Source organism: Neltuma alba, unplaced genomic scaffold (assembly GCF_004799145.2).
Source record: "Neltuma alba isolate B1F8T4 unplaced genomic scaffold, ASM479914v2 tig00011916_pilon, whole genome shotgun sequence".
Taxonomy (NCBI): domain Eukaryota; kingdom Viridiplantae; phylum Streptophyta; class Magnoliopsida; order Fabales; family Fabaceae; genus Neltuma; species Neltuma alba.
In genome coordinates, this window is record NW_021636509.1 from 1190847 (window position 1) to 1204035 (window position 13189).

The window sequence follows — 13189 nt, forward strand, 5'->3', positions numbered from 1 at the left end:
AAATCATGATTTTAACAGTGCTTTTATAATATATGAAGTAAATATGTGGAGGAATTCGTCTCGATTTGTGAAAAATGTTTCTAAAAGTACTTTTGGAGTTACTTAGATACTCTTTTATGGGCCAAGGATTTGAAAGATGTTGGGTAATGGATTAATCACACGCTAAATGCAATTAAAGTTATAGCTATGCCCTCATGTTTTCACACTCTTAAATAACATGGAACTTTTTTTTTTTTTTGACACCCGTGTTACATCTATAACAAGTAGTCTCTCCCAATATTAGCGCCTGAGGAAATAAGATTCAAATCTTCGTAATTATTTACACTTTGTGCTTGAAGTACTTCAAACACAATTACTTCTAATAATAAAATGATTTATGTGGCTATAAAAAAAAATGATGACAAATGGAAGGGTGACAAACGCAGAAGCACTGTGATCTCCATTGGTGTCACCTGACTGCCATCCTCTGGGCTCACATAAAGACAAAGTCAAAGGAAAATGAGACCCGAATCAGCAAAAAACGCGCTTTCATTTTTCAACGTTCATGCACTCTCTCATTACTCATCACACCCAAACCAGCTGTGATCGTCAATTATATCAATTATAAATTCTACTATGAATTTTAAATTCAAGTCAGGATATTTTCTTTTTATAAGTAAACAAAAAAGATCGCCTTTTTTGTTGCAGATCCATACTAAGAAAACAAAGTTTTCTTTTCTGCTATAGGAACGGGTTTCCCTCCGCTTTCCGGCTATGATCAAGTTTTAAGGGTTTTCTTCAAAACCTTAATTACTTGCATATTGCTCTCTTTCTGGGAAGCTTCTGGGTGTACCTACGAATCACTAGGACAATACTACGTTTCCAAATTTAGAAGTTGTCGCTAGATATTATTGGGATTGATTGGATAAAGCTTCTAGAAATGGAAAGTTCCAAGGAGAAGAGAGCGGAGAAGAGAGGGTACGAGCTGGTCGACAGTGTCGATCCAGAGCATCTATCCCAATCAAAGAAGCCAAAACTACCTGGTTTGGCCAGGTACTGCAATAAAGCTTATTGTTCTATATGCTCAGAGGCTGCTTGTAATCTGGGCTCTATTAAAAACTTAGCATTCCGATGTTCTTATAGTTTATCAAACTGGTTCCGATCATTTATGAAGCTAGCTTTATCAATCTCTTGAAATTATGTTAGGTGATTCTAGGCATAATTAATGAGTACCCATCTTGGTTAGATTTGAATATGAACATGGATCTCTTGTTTTTGAATTTGGAAGGTCATCATTTGTTGATTTTAACCTTTATTACGTTGGTATCAGCTGTCTTCAATTGAAGGTGTCGGTTTATTTCTTTCTGTGCACGTAAATGTGAATTTTGTGGCACTCATCCATTGGTTACTCAAAACTTTGTAGTGTAATCGTGGAGGCTTTGAAGGTGGATAGTTTGCAAAGACTTTGCTCATCTTTGGAACCTCTTCTCAGGAAAATTGTGAGTTAAGGGCACTTTCTTTGTATGAATTCTTGCTGAAATACATGGGAATGTTTTCTCTGTCTGCTATGATTTATAATTTCGTAGTCAGCTATGGGCTCTCGGCTTCAACACTTGATTCTAATAAGAAAGTGAACTTAAAATGGAAGTTTTTTCGGGGAATAGCGTGTATTCTCCAAGTCAAAGGAGAGAGATACAAATAAAATTCATGGCACATGTAAGAATTCGTCAAAATTAAAGTCAAGACAAATGAATCAAGTAGGATGAAAAAGCAGAATGAGCATAATTTGCAGGTCTATTAACTTTTTAGGTAGAGCTTGAGAGATACTGCTGTATGTCTGTCACTTTCTTTTCAAAAGAGTAGCTCTATATTACTGGATCTATTTATTACTTATGAGAAATCTAAAGTAGATTCGGTCAATAAAGGATAAGTAGATAAAGTCAATTATATAAACAGATATACAAGTGTGCCAAGCGAACTATGAAATCCACCATTGAAATGCTTACATATTTGTTCTTGCTTTGCTTGATATATTTGTAATTGGTGGAATCTACCTAATAATTTCTCCATTGCTTACTTGTTTGTAAACATTTAAGTCATCTGATTAAAGTCTAATATTTTTGATAATACTATGCTTATCCTGCTAATTCCCTGAACGCTAGGTTAGTGAAGAAGTGGAGCGTGCATTGGCGAAACTGAGCCCTGTTAAACTGGTTGGAAATGGAAGGTTTGTTATCCCATCATACTGAAGCACTAAAAGTTCTTTTGTTTCAGTTATGAATATTTTGTCGGCAGAAACTAAATGAAAATATTAAACATCGAGATTTGAGCTCATGTGATTCTTATCATTATCATATAAACTCATTTGTGCAAAATTCTATAAAATGATATTCCTATTGAATATTGTTCTTGCATTATTTCATCGGTTACATTTTACCTGTGTCAGATCTCCACCGCCGAGCATTGAAGGGCCGGGGGCAAAGAATCTGCAGCTTCATTTCAGAACAAGAATGCCACCACATTTGTTCACTGGCGGGAAGGTTGAGGGAGAGCAAGGCGGAGCCATTCATGTTGTGGTGGTAGATCCTAACACAGGCCATGTGGTCCAAACTGGACCATTATCGGTTGCGAAATTGAACATTGTTGTACTTGAAGGCGATTTTAATGAGGAGTCTGATGATGAATGGACACAAGAACACTTTGAAAGCCATGAAGTAAAGGAGAGGGAGGGGAAAAGGCCACTTCTAACTGGAGATTTGCAGGTTATATTGAAGGAAGGGGTGGGAACCTTGGGAGATCTTTCTTTCACTGACAATTCTAGTTGGATAAGGAGCAGAAAATTCAGGATTGGCATTAAGGTGGCTTCTGGTTGTTGTGAGGAGATCCGTGTTCGTGAGGGCAAGACTGACGCGTTTGCTGTTAAAGATCATAGAGGAGAATGTGAGTTTTCTAACAGTAACCACTTTATTTTCTGCTTAAAAAGGAAAATATCAGGCGTGTTCTTTGAGACTCAGGTACTGAATCACTGAAAATACAAAGGTAGAGATTAAAAATTTTGTATCAATAGTTTATGACTGTGAACTTCTGCCTGGCATCCTTACATTTTACATCAATACTAACATGCAAGGCTGTATATTGTTGAGGATCTTGATTTCTCCGCTTGGGGAACGGACATTCAAATTCTGCTTTTTGTCACTATTTAAGCTTTTCTAAAAGCATCATAATAGAATTCCCTTAGTAACCCATGTTGATTTACATTATCTGCAATATGCAGTATACAAGAAACACTATCCACCTGCTTTGCATGATGAGGTTTGGAGACTGGATCGTATAGCAAAGGATGGGGCACTGCACAAAAAATTGATTCAAGCAAATATTGTAACTGTGGAGGATTTCCTTCGTCTTCTCGTCAGGGATCCTCAGAAGTTGAGAAGTGTAAGAATTTCATATCATTTGCTCATTCAGAAACACAAATGTACTTCTCTCTTTTTTTTTTTTTTAACAGAATACTTGATTCTTTCAACTTTCTTGTTTTCTCTCATTACAACAGATACTTGGTAGTGGAATGTCCAATAGAATGTGGGAGAACACTGTGGAGCATGCCAAGACATGTGTCTTGGGTGGTAAGCTGTTTGTGTATTATACCAATGAGACCACTGATATCGGTATTGTGTTCAATGATATATATGAGCTGAGAGGCCTTATAACTGATGGTCAGTTCTACTCTTTGGAATCACTTACACCAAATCAGAAGGTAATTTTACCCGTACCGATTGATGAAGATGCATATTCCAGATCAATCTTGTATTCTTCTTAGCTTTGATCTGTAATCAACATGACTATTTGACCATCTCTTCTACATTTAGATCATTTAATGAGAATTTGAATTACAGATGTCTGTAGATTCATTGGTGAAGAAGGCTTATGAAAATTGGAACCAAGTTGTTGAATATGATGGCAAGGTTTTAAGTTCTTTTACAAATTCCAAAAATGGATCAAGAACTGCAGCTCAACCTACAGTACATCACACTAACCATGTCACAGAACATCAGTATGCTTCTGCGAAGAATAGGCTGCAGTATGTCTCGCCTGAACCAAACCAACACTTCCAAATGCAAAACAACAACTCTTATGCTGCTAATTCGTCTGCATTTGGGAAAACTGATAATCAGATTTTAGGGACAGCATCAAATGACTCCCAATTAGCATTGACTGGCAGCATGAATTACATGGCAAGTCAAAATCCTGCAGTTGAGGCTGCATATTTCCCGGGAGACTGGTCTCGACAGAGAAGTGGGCAAGGACTGGAAGACATTGTGGCTGAGGAAATCCGTCTTAGGAGTTCAGAGATGCTAGAGAGTGATGATATGCAGAGGTTGCTTAAGACACTTAATGTTGGTTTTGGTCATCCTAATGATGCTTGTTATTCCTACAGTTTGCAGTACGAACCTCAGACATATCAAACCTTTAGTGAGGATCACACGAAGCCTTCAGGGAAGGCAGTGGTGGGATGGCTCAAGCTCAAAGCTGCTTTAAGGTGGGGAATATTTATCAGAAAAAGAGCTGCAGAAAGGAGAGCACAGCTCACTGAGTTGAATTGAGTTTCAGAAGTCATTTCATTCAATGCATATAGCACTTGAGAAAAAAAATGATAAAGGACGTTGCTGCGTAATGCAAAGTTATTGGAGTCGTTGCTTGCCGACTAAACCTGGAACAAGAAGAAGCGTGTTGTGCTGTATCAGAATGAACCATGCTTTATCTAACTGGCAGTTTACAATTTAGTTGGCGCACTGTGTTTGTAACATGATCGCCCTCTATTTATGTGGGCAGTTTTCTGTTGTTATTTTGTTGTGATGTTTTTTTTTTTTTTGGTTTCTTTATCTTCTATGCATCAAAAATTTGTAATGTGACCTCGTATGATAAATAAAAGGACTACAGCTAATTTTTCATTCATGTTCAAGTAATTTTTCAGAAGCCAATCATTATAATAAGTTATCATTTAAGTTAATCCCAAAAATTAACTCTCCTTCTTCCTTCTCCATTTCAGAAAGAACCTCCAAAGTTCCTCAGCTCCGCCAACTTGTTTTTAATGCTTAAAAAATATTTTTGTTCGAATGTTGTAGCCATCAAACTGTCAAGATAAGAAGCTAACAGAAAAGTTATGATTTGCCTGTATAAAATGCAAGTTTCTTCAGGAAACGCAGTATATTAACAAGTTTTAAAAAAATTCGTGCCTTCCAACAACTTGTTTTTGGGCCTTCATTTTTCTTCCACACCTTAAATTAGTAAATGATAATATAGCTTCTCTGATTTTAAAAGAAGCTTGTGAATAGAAGCAAAAATTGGCTACTCAAATACATCACTCAATGAAAAAACATTTTTATCTCCATTAATGGATCCGGTAGTTTTGGTGGGGAAAGGATAACGTTGAGTTTAATGGTTAAAGCTTTCAGTTTGGGATTTTCTTGAGTTTAGCAAAGGGGATCAATTCCCCATAACTTTAGTGAATTAATATTCCAATCCTCATTTAAAGAGATGCTCATATTTTGATGCCCGACAGCACCTTGAAGCCTCCGATAAAAAGGTACTTGTGTCTAAAAATAAAAAGCTTGCAATTTTCTATGTACTAGAAAGATATATGAACTATTTATATGTTATATTTTGTAATTTGTAAATTGTAATTAAATAATTTTTTAAAAGAATATTATTCAAAAACATATTTAATTAATTTTACATATTTTTTCAAAAATATATCATAATTAAAAATAGTACTACCTTCCGTCCTCAATATAAGATCTCGTTTGATTTTTAGTTTGGTCCTAAATATAAGACTCTAATTTACTTTGTTTCTCATATTTATGCATTTTTTTCAAGGTAGTCCTTTTAATAATAATAGTTGTAGTCAATGCACTTTATTAGCAAGGATATTTTTTTAAAAAAAAAACTTATTTATTATAAATAACTAATTTAACTTATTTTCGTAATCTACTCAAATTAATCATCTAGTTCTTATATTTAGGACCGAAAGTAGCATTTTAGACCATCCAATCTAACTTGAATCAATCAAATTTATATGTGCACCGGCGGATCTTGGAAGTTTGACCCATACGTCCAAAAGTCATTGAATTAGTTGATCATTCCGAGAGCCAGTTATAATGGCCAATGCCCAACTGGACCAAGATTCTCCCAAAAAAAGAAAAAGAAAAGCCATAATCCCAATTTGTATTGATCCTTGATGACAATGACGATTAGAACATGGATAATTAATTAGTATTTGCACCGTGGACTTCTAATCTTAAACCATTGACACTTTCAAAAAAAAAAATGAAAGCCTTTGATATTCAATAATTCATCTAGCCTTGCCCACACCAAAACAGAAAACAATAGTAATAATAATAAATTTCTTTCCTTATGATGACCACCTATATAGTATATACATAAACTCAACTCAGTATGACACTTAAATAGTCAAATTTGGTACACTCATTTACACTTCCAACCTAAAACTTTGGCTAATTGGGCAGTGTCTGGATTCTCTGTTGCAGAGAGACAAAATGAGATGGGGCTGATGATAGATTTGGCACAGTTTATTTATACACAAACTCAGCATGATATAGGATTTGGGTGTTGCACATTTGTCAGTTTCTCTAAATAATTATGCTATCTGAAACCAAAACCCAAGCATTTTCCATGCTTACTTTGAGAAAAACTACGATTTGGAGTTGCTGGTTGTGTTGTTGGGACTGGTAGTTTCTCCATGGCACTTAAGAACTGGCGCAAGTGCTTCAGGTACTCTGGAAATGTTTCTATGTTACAATGTCCGGCACCATTCACCCACAAAGGATCATACTTTTCCTTTGAAAGCTCCCACAGTCGCTTCCCATGTGAAAAATCAACTACATCATCGTTTGTTCCCTGCATGATGAAGCACATATAAAACTAGTGTTACTAGTACTTGAATGACATATTACTTCGTCAAAGACTACACCATGTCACTTTTGAGGCTTGAGACGACACGCATTTAGTAGTAATTTGATTTTTAAATTAGAGGGTAGCCATTAAAGGTCTAAGGTTACAAACAGTAATTAGTGACCTCCAACTTATAAGGGAGCTTTCATGTCACTAGACTACAAAGTCATTGGCTAAAAAGAGAACTGTGACACGAGAACTTTTCAAGAAGTCACCTATCCTGATATTTTTCTTACTCAAGCACACTTAACCAGAGAATTAGCTTTTACTAGTACTTTGTAATCTAGCAAAAGCACTCTATCAAAAAGTACAGCAAACATTTCAAATGGCATTCAAAATGTCTGTTGCATTTTACATGCCAAAAAGGTATGGCAGACATTCCAAAGGCAGTTTAGATAATGTTGTTGCCTTATGTAATGCGATAAGCTATCATCACTAGAAACAGTACATGAGATTGCCCTTAGTTCAAAAGAGAAGCCCCAGGAATGAACCCTTGAGCAACAAAAGATCAGAAGCATGGAAGGAAGAAATACGTACATGTATAACTAACACAGGACAGTTGACATGCCGTATCTTGTCTATATTCTGCAATGATAGAATAAATCCTTTGTCAGTAGAAAGCTCAGGGCTCTGAAGAATACAACAGACTAAAGAACAATGAAGAATGCCACAGAAGAGAAAACTTTACTTTGAATATGTCAAACCAGAACGTCACTTTGACATTGTACAAAACCCTTATCCCTGAAAGGATGGCACTGTGAAGAACAACACCTCTCAACCTCGGTAATTTAGAAGCCATGTGTAGAGCGGGGCCACTTCCAACTGATTGACCATATAAGATTAAATCTTCTTGCCTAACTCCATAATCGCACTTCAAACAATTATAAACAGCCTCTATATCGTGATATGTGTTGAACTCCGTTGGCTATGACAAAGAGAAAATCATATATTAACCACTGAAACTCACCAGTGAACACTAGATTAAGTCAGAGAAAAACAGAAAAGCCAAACGGAATTGAGAATCTTGCTTTCTTATATAGATCATTTTCTCCCAAACATCAGAACACTGGACGGGCTAAACTAACTTCCGGTTAATGAAGAATCGATGAGAATCCATTCATTTGCAAGCAGGATAAAGAACAGAACAGAACAGGGGACAAAAGGGAATTACTCAGATTACTTACCTTGCCCGTAGATGCTCCATATCCCGAGTAATCGTACCTGCAATTTAACATAGAAGTTACATGAAGTTAATGGGTAAGAAACTACTTCTAAATGTATCCTTCAAATTGATGAAAAATCTAGGATCCTAGAAGCTGCCAGGCCAAACAAAACAAACATTTCGTAAACGGAAAAGGAGAAGAAGCTAGAGCAGGCTAGAAGCAAGCATTCTGAAACAAATATGAATTACCCTTTTCTATCTGGTATGAGTAAGAACCATAACTAAATCAAAACATATGAAGAGTTCAGTTAGCAAACTGAGTTAGGGAAAAGAAATGAATTCCGTCAGCAGAAACGATTTAAAGAGAACAGAAATGTGACGTCAAAAACATAACAAAATTTGCATAAGCAGAACGAAACCGTTGCTGACGCAGAAGCAGGGAGTCAGAGAGAGGGGAACGTATCAAATTTCAAATTAACCAAAAGGCAACTAAACTGTATATCGTTGTGCAAGTATTATGACTAGCATCTCATTAACCTGCTTCATTATATGAAATCCAAATCAAAGAACAATTTGAAGGGGGGGGGGGTGGAGAAAGAAGAAAGTTAAAAATAGAAAGATAACCCCATGATATTGGCACGAAGATGAGATCTGAGCGCATTGAAAAGCTCTTGCATCTGACCCATATCAGCAGCATTACCATGAGAGTACAAAATCGTGAACCTCGCAGAAGGGTGTCTCCAAAACATGGCCACAACATTATTGCCATTCTTCGTCTCAATCAGATGAACGTCGAGGTTCTTATCGGCGGCAATGCCGGAGAAGACAATCCTCCCATCCGGCTCTCTGTGAACGTCGTAGGTTGGTGGGTCTGGCGGGAAAAATGCGAATTTCGCAGCCACGCCTCCCGTAACATTACCCATCAACACAAACCCACCTCATAAATGGAAGACGCTACACCCAATTTGTTTGGTAATTTCCGCATGAAGGACGATGAAGAAGAAAATATCCGGGGGATCGAGATATTCTGGATTACTCAATCTTTGACTAAATCTTCCCTTGTTGCTTTTTTTTTTTTTTTTTCCCGGGCTACCTTTGCTTTCCGAGAAAAATGATACTGCATGGGTTTTGGAAAAGTTTTACAGGGGACGACGAAAGGCATAACAATTGACCGGCGATGAAAATGATGCTAAAGAAGGTAAGTAAGTAATGAAAATGATGCTAAAGAAGGTAAGTAAGTAATGGTAGAAAATAGATCCAACCAAAGCGGGTGAGCTCAGGAGGACCACCCACCACCTAACTTCACACAGGAAGAAAAAGGAACTGAAACAAAGGAAACAACGTTTAGATGAAAATAACGATTGATGAAATTCAAACGAGTTTTGCTTGGATTATTAAGAAACTGAAGGCAAGTTCGTCATCGGGTCAACGCATTGACGGGACATATCTCACGTCATGTGTTGAGAATGAGAAGTCAGATTTGACCTTTTACAGAATTTCTTTTCGGCCCTAAAACGGATCAAGAAGCAGCAGGCAGCCATATTGAAAATTTATCTTTATTCAAACACCATGTTAGCACTTACCGTAGTAAAACATTGTTTCATACTCTATAGTCATTTGATTAGGCTTAGTAATTTGATTAAGGTACCTGGTCAAAAAGAAGTAACTTGATTAAGGTAAGAATTATTAGTTTCTACTCAACAAGATCATATCTAACATTACCTTTTGACATTTAATTTAATTTTAAACGGAAGACCCCAGTCTCTGGTCTTCCTTTGACTGGCCTATTTCTCTATTTCCTTATAGTTTTTATATGTTAAAACTAATACATATAATTAGAAGACAACACCTCCTTAATATTGTAAGAATTAATTTAATTTTTAATTTAATTTTCATATAATAGCGAGGATATTTAACAAAATATAACGCCTACTCGTTACTAATAACTCAACTAAACTAATTGCCTCATACGAAATATTACTATGCACTTTTGCCTAGTAAACCAAACACGCTTTCCTGGTTCTTTGTTCATTTCATCACCTGTCTCTCCCGATTGCTGAGGGATTTCGGGGGGGAAAAAATTTTACAAGGGAAAGAAAGACAGTTGCAAAAGGAAAACGAAATTACTCGTACATTTTATTCCAAGACCACACCCATCAAAATCAAAACACAAGTTAAATTTACAATAACATTAACACTTGACGAACCTAGACACCAGTATTCTTCACATGCACTCAGTGAATATATAAATCCAGAAACAGAGCAGAGGATTGCCACTAATTTTTCATTCTTCTCAACCAGAGATGTCGATGGCCTTAACCTCAGGTTTCTTAACCTCTTCCTTGGGAACAGTCACAGTAAGAACCCCATTTTCCATAGAAGCCTTCACCTGATCCATCTTCGCATTCTCCGGCAACCTGAATCTCCTCATGAATTTCCCACTGCTACGCTCCACGCGGTGCCATTTCTCGTTCTTGTCTTCTTTCTCCACCTTCCTCTCTCCGCTTATCTGAAGCACCCTATCATCTTCAATCTCCACCTTCACCTCCTCCTTCTTCAGCCCTGGAAGATCCGCCTTGAAGACATGGGCTTCCGGCGTCTCCTTCCAGTCGATTCGAGTTCCCACAAATGCAGAATTTTCCCGAGAAAATGTTGAGAGAGAGTCCTTGAGGGGATCCCAGACGTCCAGTGAGAATGGATCGAAAACGCTGCTCCTTCGGCCACCAAAGAAACTTGGGATCAACGACATTTTCTAATCTTGGGGCCTGAACCAGAATAAGAATTGAGGGAAAGAGTAGACAGTGCTCCGCTGAAGTTGCTTCTGACTCACGAACCGGATTGCGTTGCCACGGTGACGACCCGCAAATACATCGGGTATTTAAAGAAAGAGGAGGGAGAAATCTAGTATTGTCCAGGTCGGTTTTCTGATATTTCCAGAAGGACCACAACTTTTCGCGAATTTTCTTTTCTGAGGAATTAGGAAATCTTTCAGGGTGATGCTTACGACGACAAAGATGAAAACGTCCAGATGATTACGTGGGCCCGGGAGCCCAGTTATACAACGCGCTTGGGTATTTTCCGTGATAAGATTTTTTTTAACTAATTTATATAATCAAAAAATGTATTTTTTTAAAAAATATGTTACCTCGGGTTCTCAACATAAAGACTAAATAACTAATTTAAAAAGACAAAAAAATTAGCTAAGTTTATTAACTGTAACAAATATAGGTTAATTCTATTAAACTACTTTTATAACCATGTGTATTGAAACTCTCATTTGATAAAAACTCTTTATAATTAATAAAGATATTTTTTTAAAAATTATAAATTTGAGAAAAAATAAATTAAGGTTTTGTATTTAAGATCAAATATAATTTCTAACTAGTTTTTATATTAAAGACCGAAAATAGTACTTGTCATTTAGTGATAAGAATTTAATGTGAAGATATAAAAATATTTCAATCAAAATGTACTATCATGAGAAAGAAATAGTTAGCATTCGAGATAAGAAAAAATTAGATGTTATATTTAAAATCAAATTAAAATTTTTGATTGGGAAAAATTTTTGGGGGCGGGACCTTTCATTTAAAAATATATCGGTAATAATAACCAAAATCAAAGTACGGATACTCATTATATACAAATTACAGAGTACCTCTCAACAATAAAATTTTAAGTGCAAGACTTTTCCTCAATTTTCCATTTAACTTTACTGTTGATCCCATTTTCTTCCTCTTCTCGTTTGTTTTTTTCATCGTAATTATCCCATTTTATTCCCAGCGTAGTTCGGTTTGGAAGCATATAAAATGCAATGCGTTTTAAACAGTGGACTTCTCTGCCCCAGCAAACAGACTTAGGTGAAGTTGTCTTTATTATTGAGTACTTGGATATAATTAACACTAAATATAAACACTTCCCAAAATTATGATTATGCGATGTTAAGGTCTTATTGTTTGGCCCAAACTGGAATGAGAAGACCTTGCAAACAAAGTACCCCAAATGCAATTTTTTTTTTTCCAATGAAATATATTACAAGGTTCAACAAACGAAAATTAACCACTGTTTAAACCACCTAAACATTAACCTACGATCTTCAGCCACTACGCGCAAGCTATAAGAAGCAATTCCACTTTTCCATTCAAGAGCCTGTTAAATTAGAAGTGGAAATCATGGCTGGCTCTTCAGGGTTAGCGAGCTTAAAAAGACCAGTCTTACAGGGCTAAAATTTAAAAAATACCATAATTTGTTAAGCCCGTCCCTTAAGCTAATGGGCTCAATGTCAGCTTGTGGACTTTTGGCCCATTTAAGAAAAAAAATACTATTTTTTATATTTCTCATATTTTTTATCAAAAGAAATGAAAATAAACCAATAAAATTGTTAATAAAAGATATAAATCTGAATAAAATTAAGTCACAAATATAAAATATCATCATATATAAATATTTATCAACATCCAAGAACATCTAAAACATTCATTAACAAGATAAGAACATCTAAAAGTTTCATCTATAGTGCAGTTGCGCAATAAATAAACACTATCATTAATCTTTTGAAACTTCATCATCACTATAATCAATTACTCTTCTTCACACGTATGATTTTCTTTCGTAACAAAAATATCAAGTTTTTCTTTTTTATAGGAATTTTACTTTTAAATTTTGCAATTTAGCTATTATTTTATTTTAGTATGAGAAATATTGTTGTTGAAATCCATGAATTTCTAATTCAAATTATAGAATCATAAGTTATATAAGTATAAAAAGTATAAAAATACTCTATTATCAAATATATACAGTTTAAAAAAATCAACGCATATAATATAAATCAAATCATTATTAAAATCCAAATTAACCCATTTTTTTAAAATTTAATTAGACAAACTATTGTCTAAAACTAAATAAATCAAATCATTCTGTGAAATTTAATTTTAAAATGATAATAACAATTAAATATTTAAAATATCATTAACAATGTAAAAAATTAATAATATGAAAACTATACAAAAAAATTAAAAAAACAAAAAAATTATTAAAGAAGACCTAAATGGACCGGTCCTTTTAAGTTCTTGGCTCTACATG

General features: G+C 35.3%; 3 protein-coding genes across 3 annotated transcripts; 1 reads left to right on the forward strand and 2 right to left on the reverse strand.

The window, feature by feature from the left end:
* The first annotated feature begins 664 nt into the window (after window positions 1-664).
* On the forward strand, window positions 665-4939 carry LOC114719389 (calmodulin-binding protein 60 E). Its single transcript, XM_028904861.1, has 7 exons — window positions 665-1032; window positions 1403-1478; window positions 2142-2206; window positions 2426-2919; window positions 3254-3414; window positions 3530-3733; window positions 3873-4939. The coding sequence occupies exons 1-7, from the start codon at window positions 920-922 to the stop codon at window positions 4578-4580; spliced, it is 1821 nt and encodes a 606-aa protein (XP_028760694.1). The 5' UTR covers window positions 665-919; the 3' UTR covers window positions 4581-4939.
* A 1612-nt stretch (window positions 4940-6551) lies between these two features.
* LOC114719383 (alpha/beta hydrolase domain-containing protein 17B-like) lies at window positions 6552-9033 on the reverse strand. The gene is made up of 5 exons (XM_028904854.1): window positions 8735-9033; window positions 8133-8169; window positions 7637-7873; window positions 7486-7533; window positions 6552-6894 (listed from the first exon to the last, which is right to left on the reverse strand). Exons 1-5 carry the CDS (start codon window positions 9031-9033, stop codon window positions 6640-6642), a joined length of 876 nt encoding a protein of 291 aa, XP_028760687.1. The 3' UTR covers window positions 6552-6639.
* A 1059-nt stretch (window positions 9034-10092) lies between these two features.
* LOC114719431 (18.2 kDa class I heat shock protein) lies at window positions 10093-10942 on the reverse strand. The gene has a single exon (XM_028904935.1). The coding sequence runs from the start codon at window positions 10857-10859 to the stop codon at window positions 10404-10406; it is 456 nt and encodes a 151-aa protein (XP_028760768.1). The 5' UTR covers window positions 10860-10942; the 3' UTR covers window positions 10093-10403.
* Between the last annotated feature and the right edge of the window lie 2247 nt (window positions 10943-13189).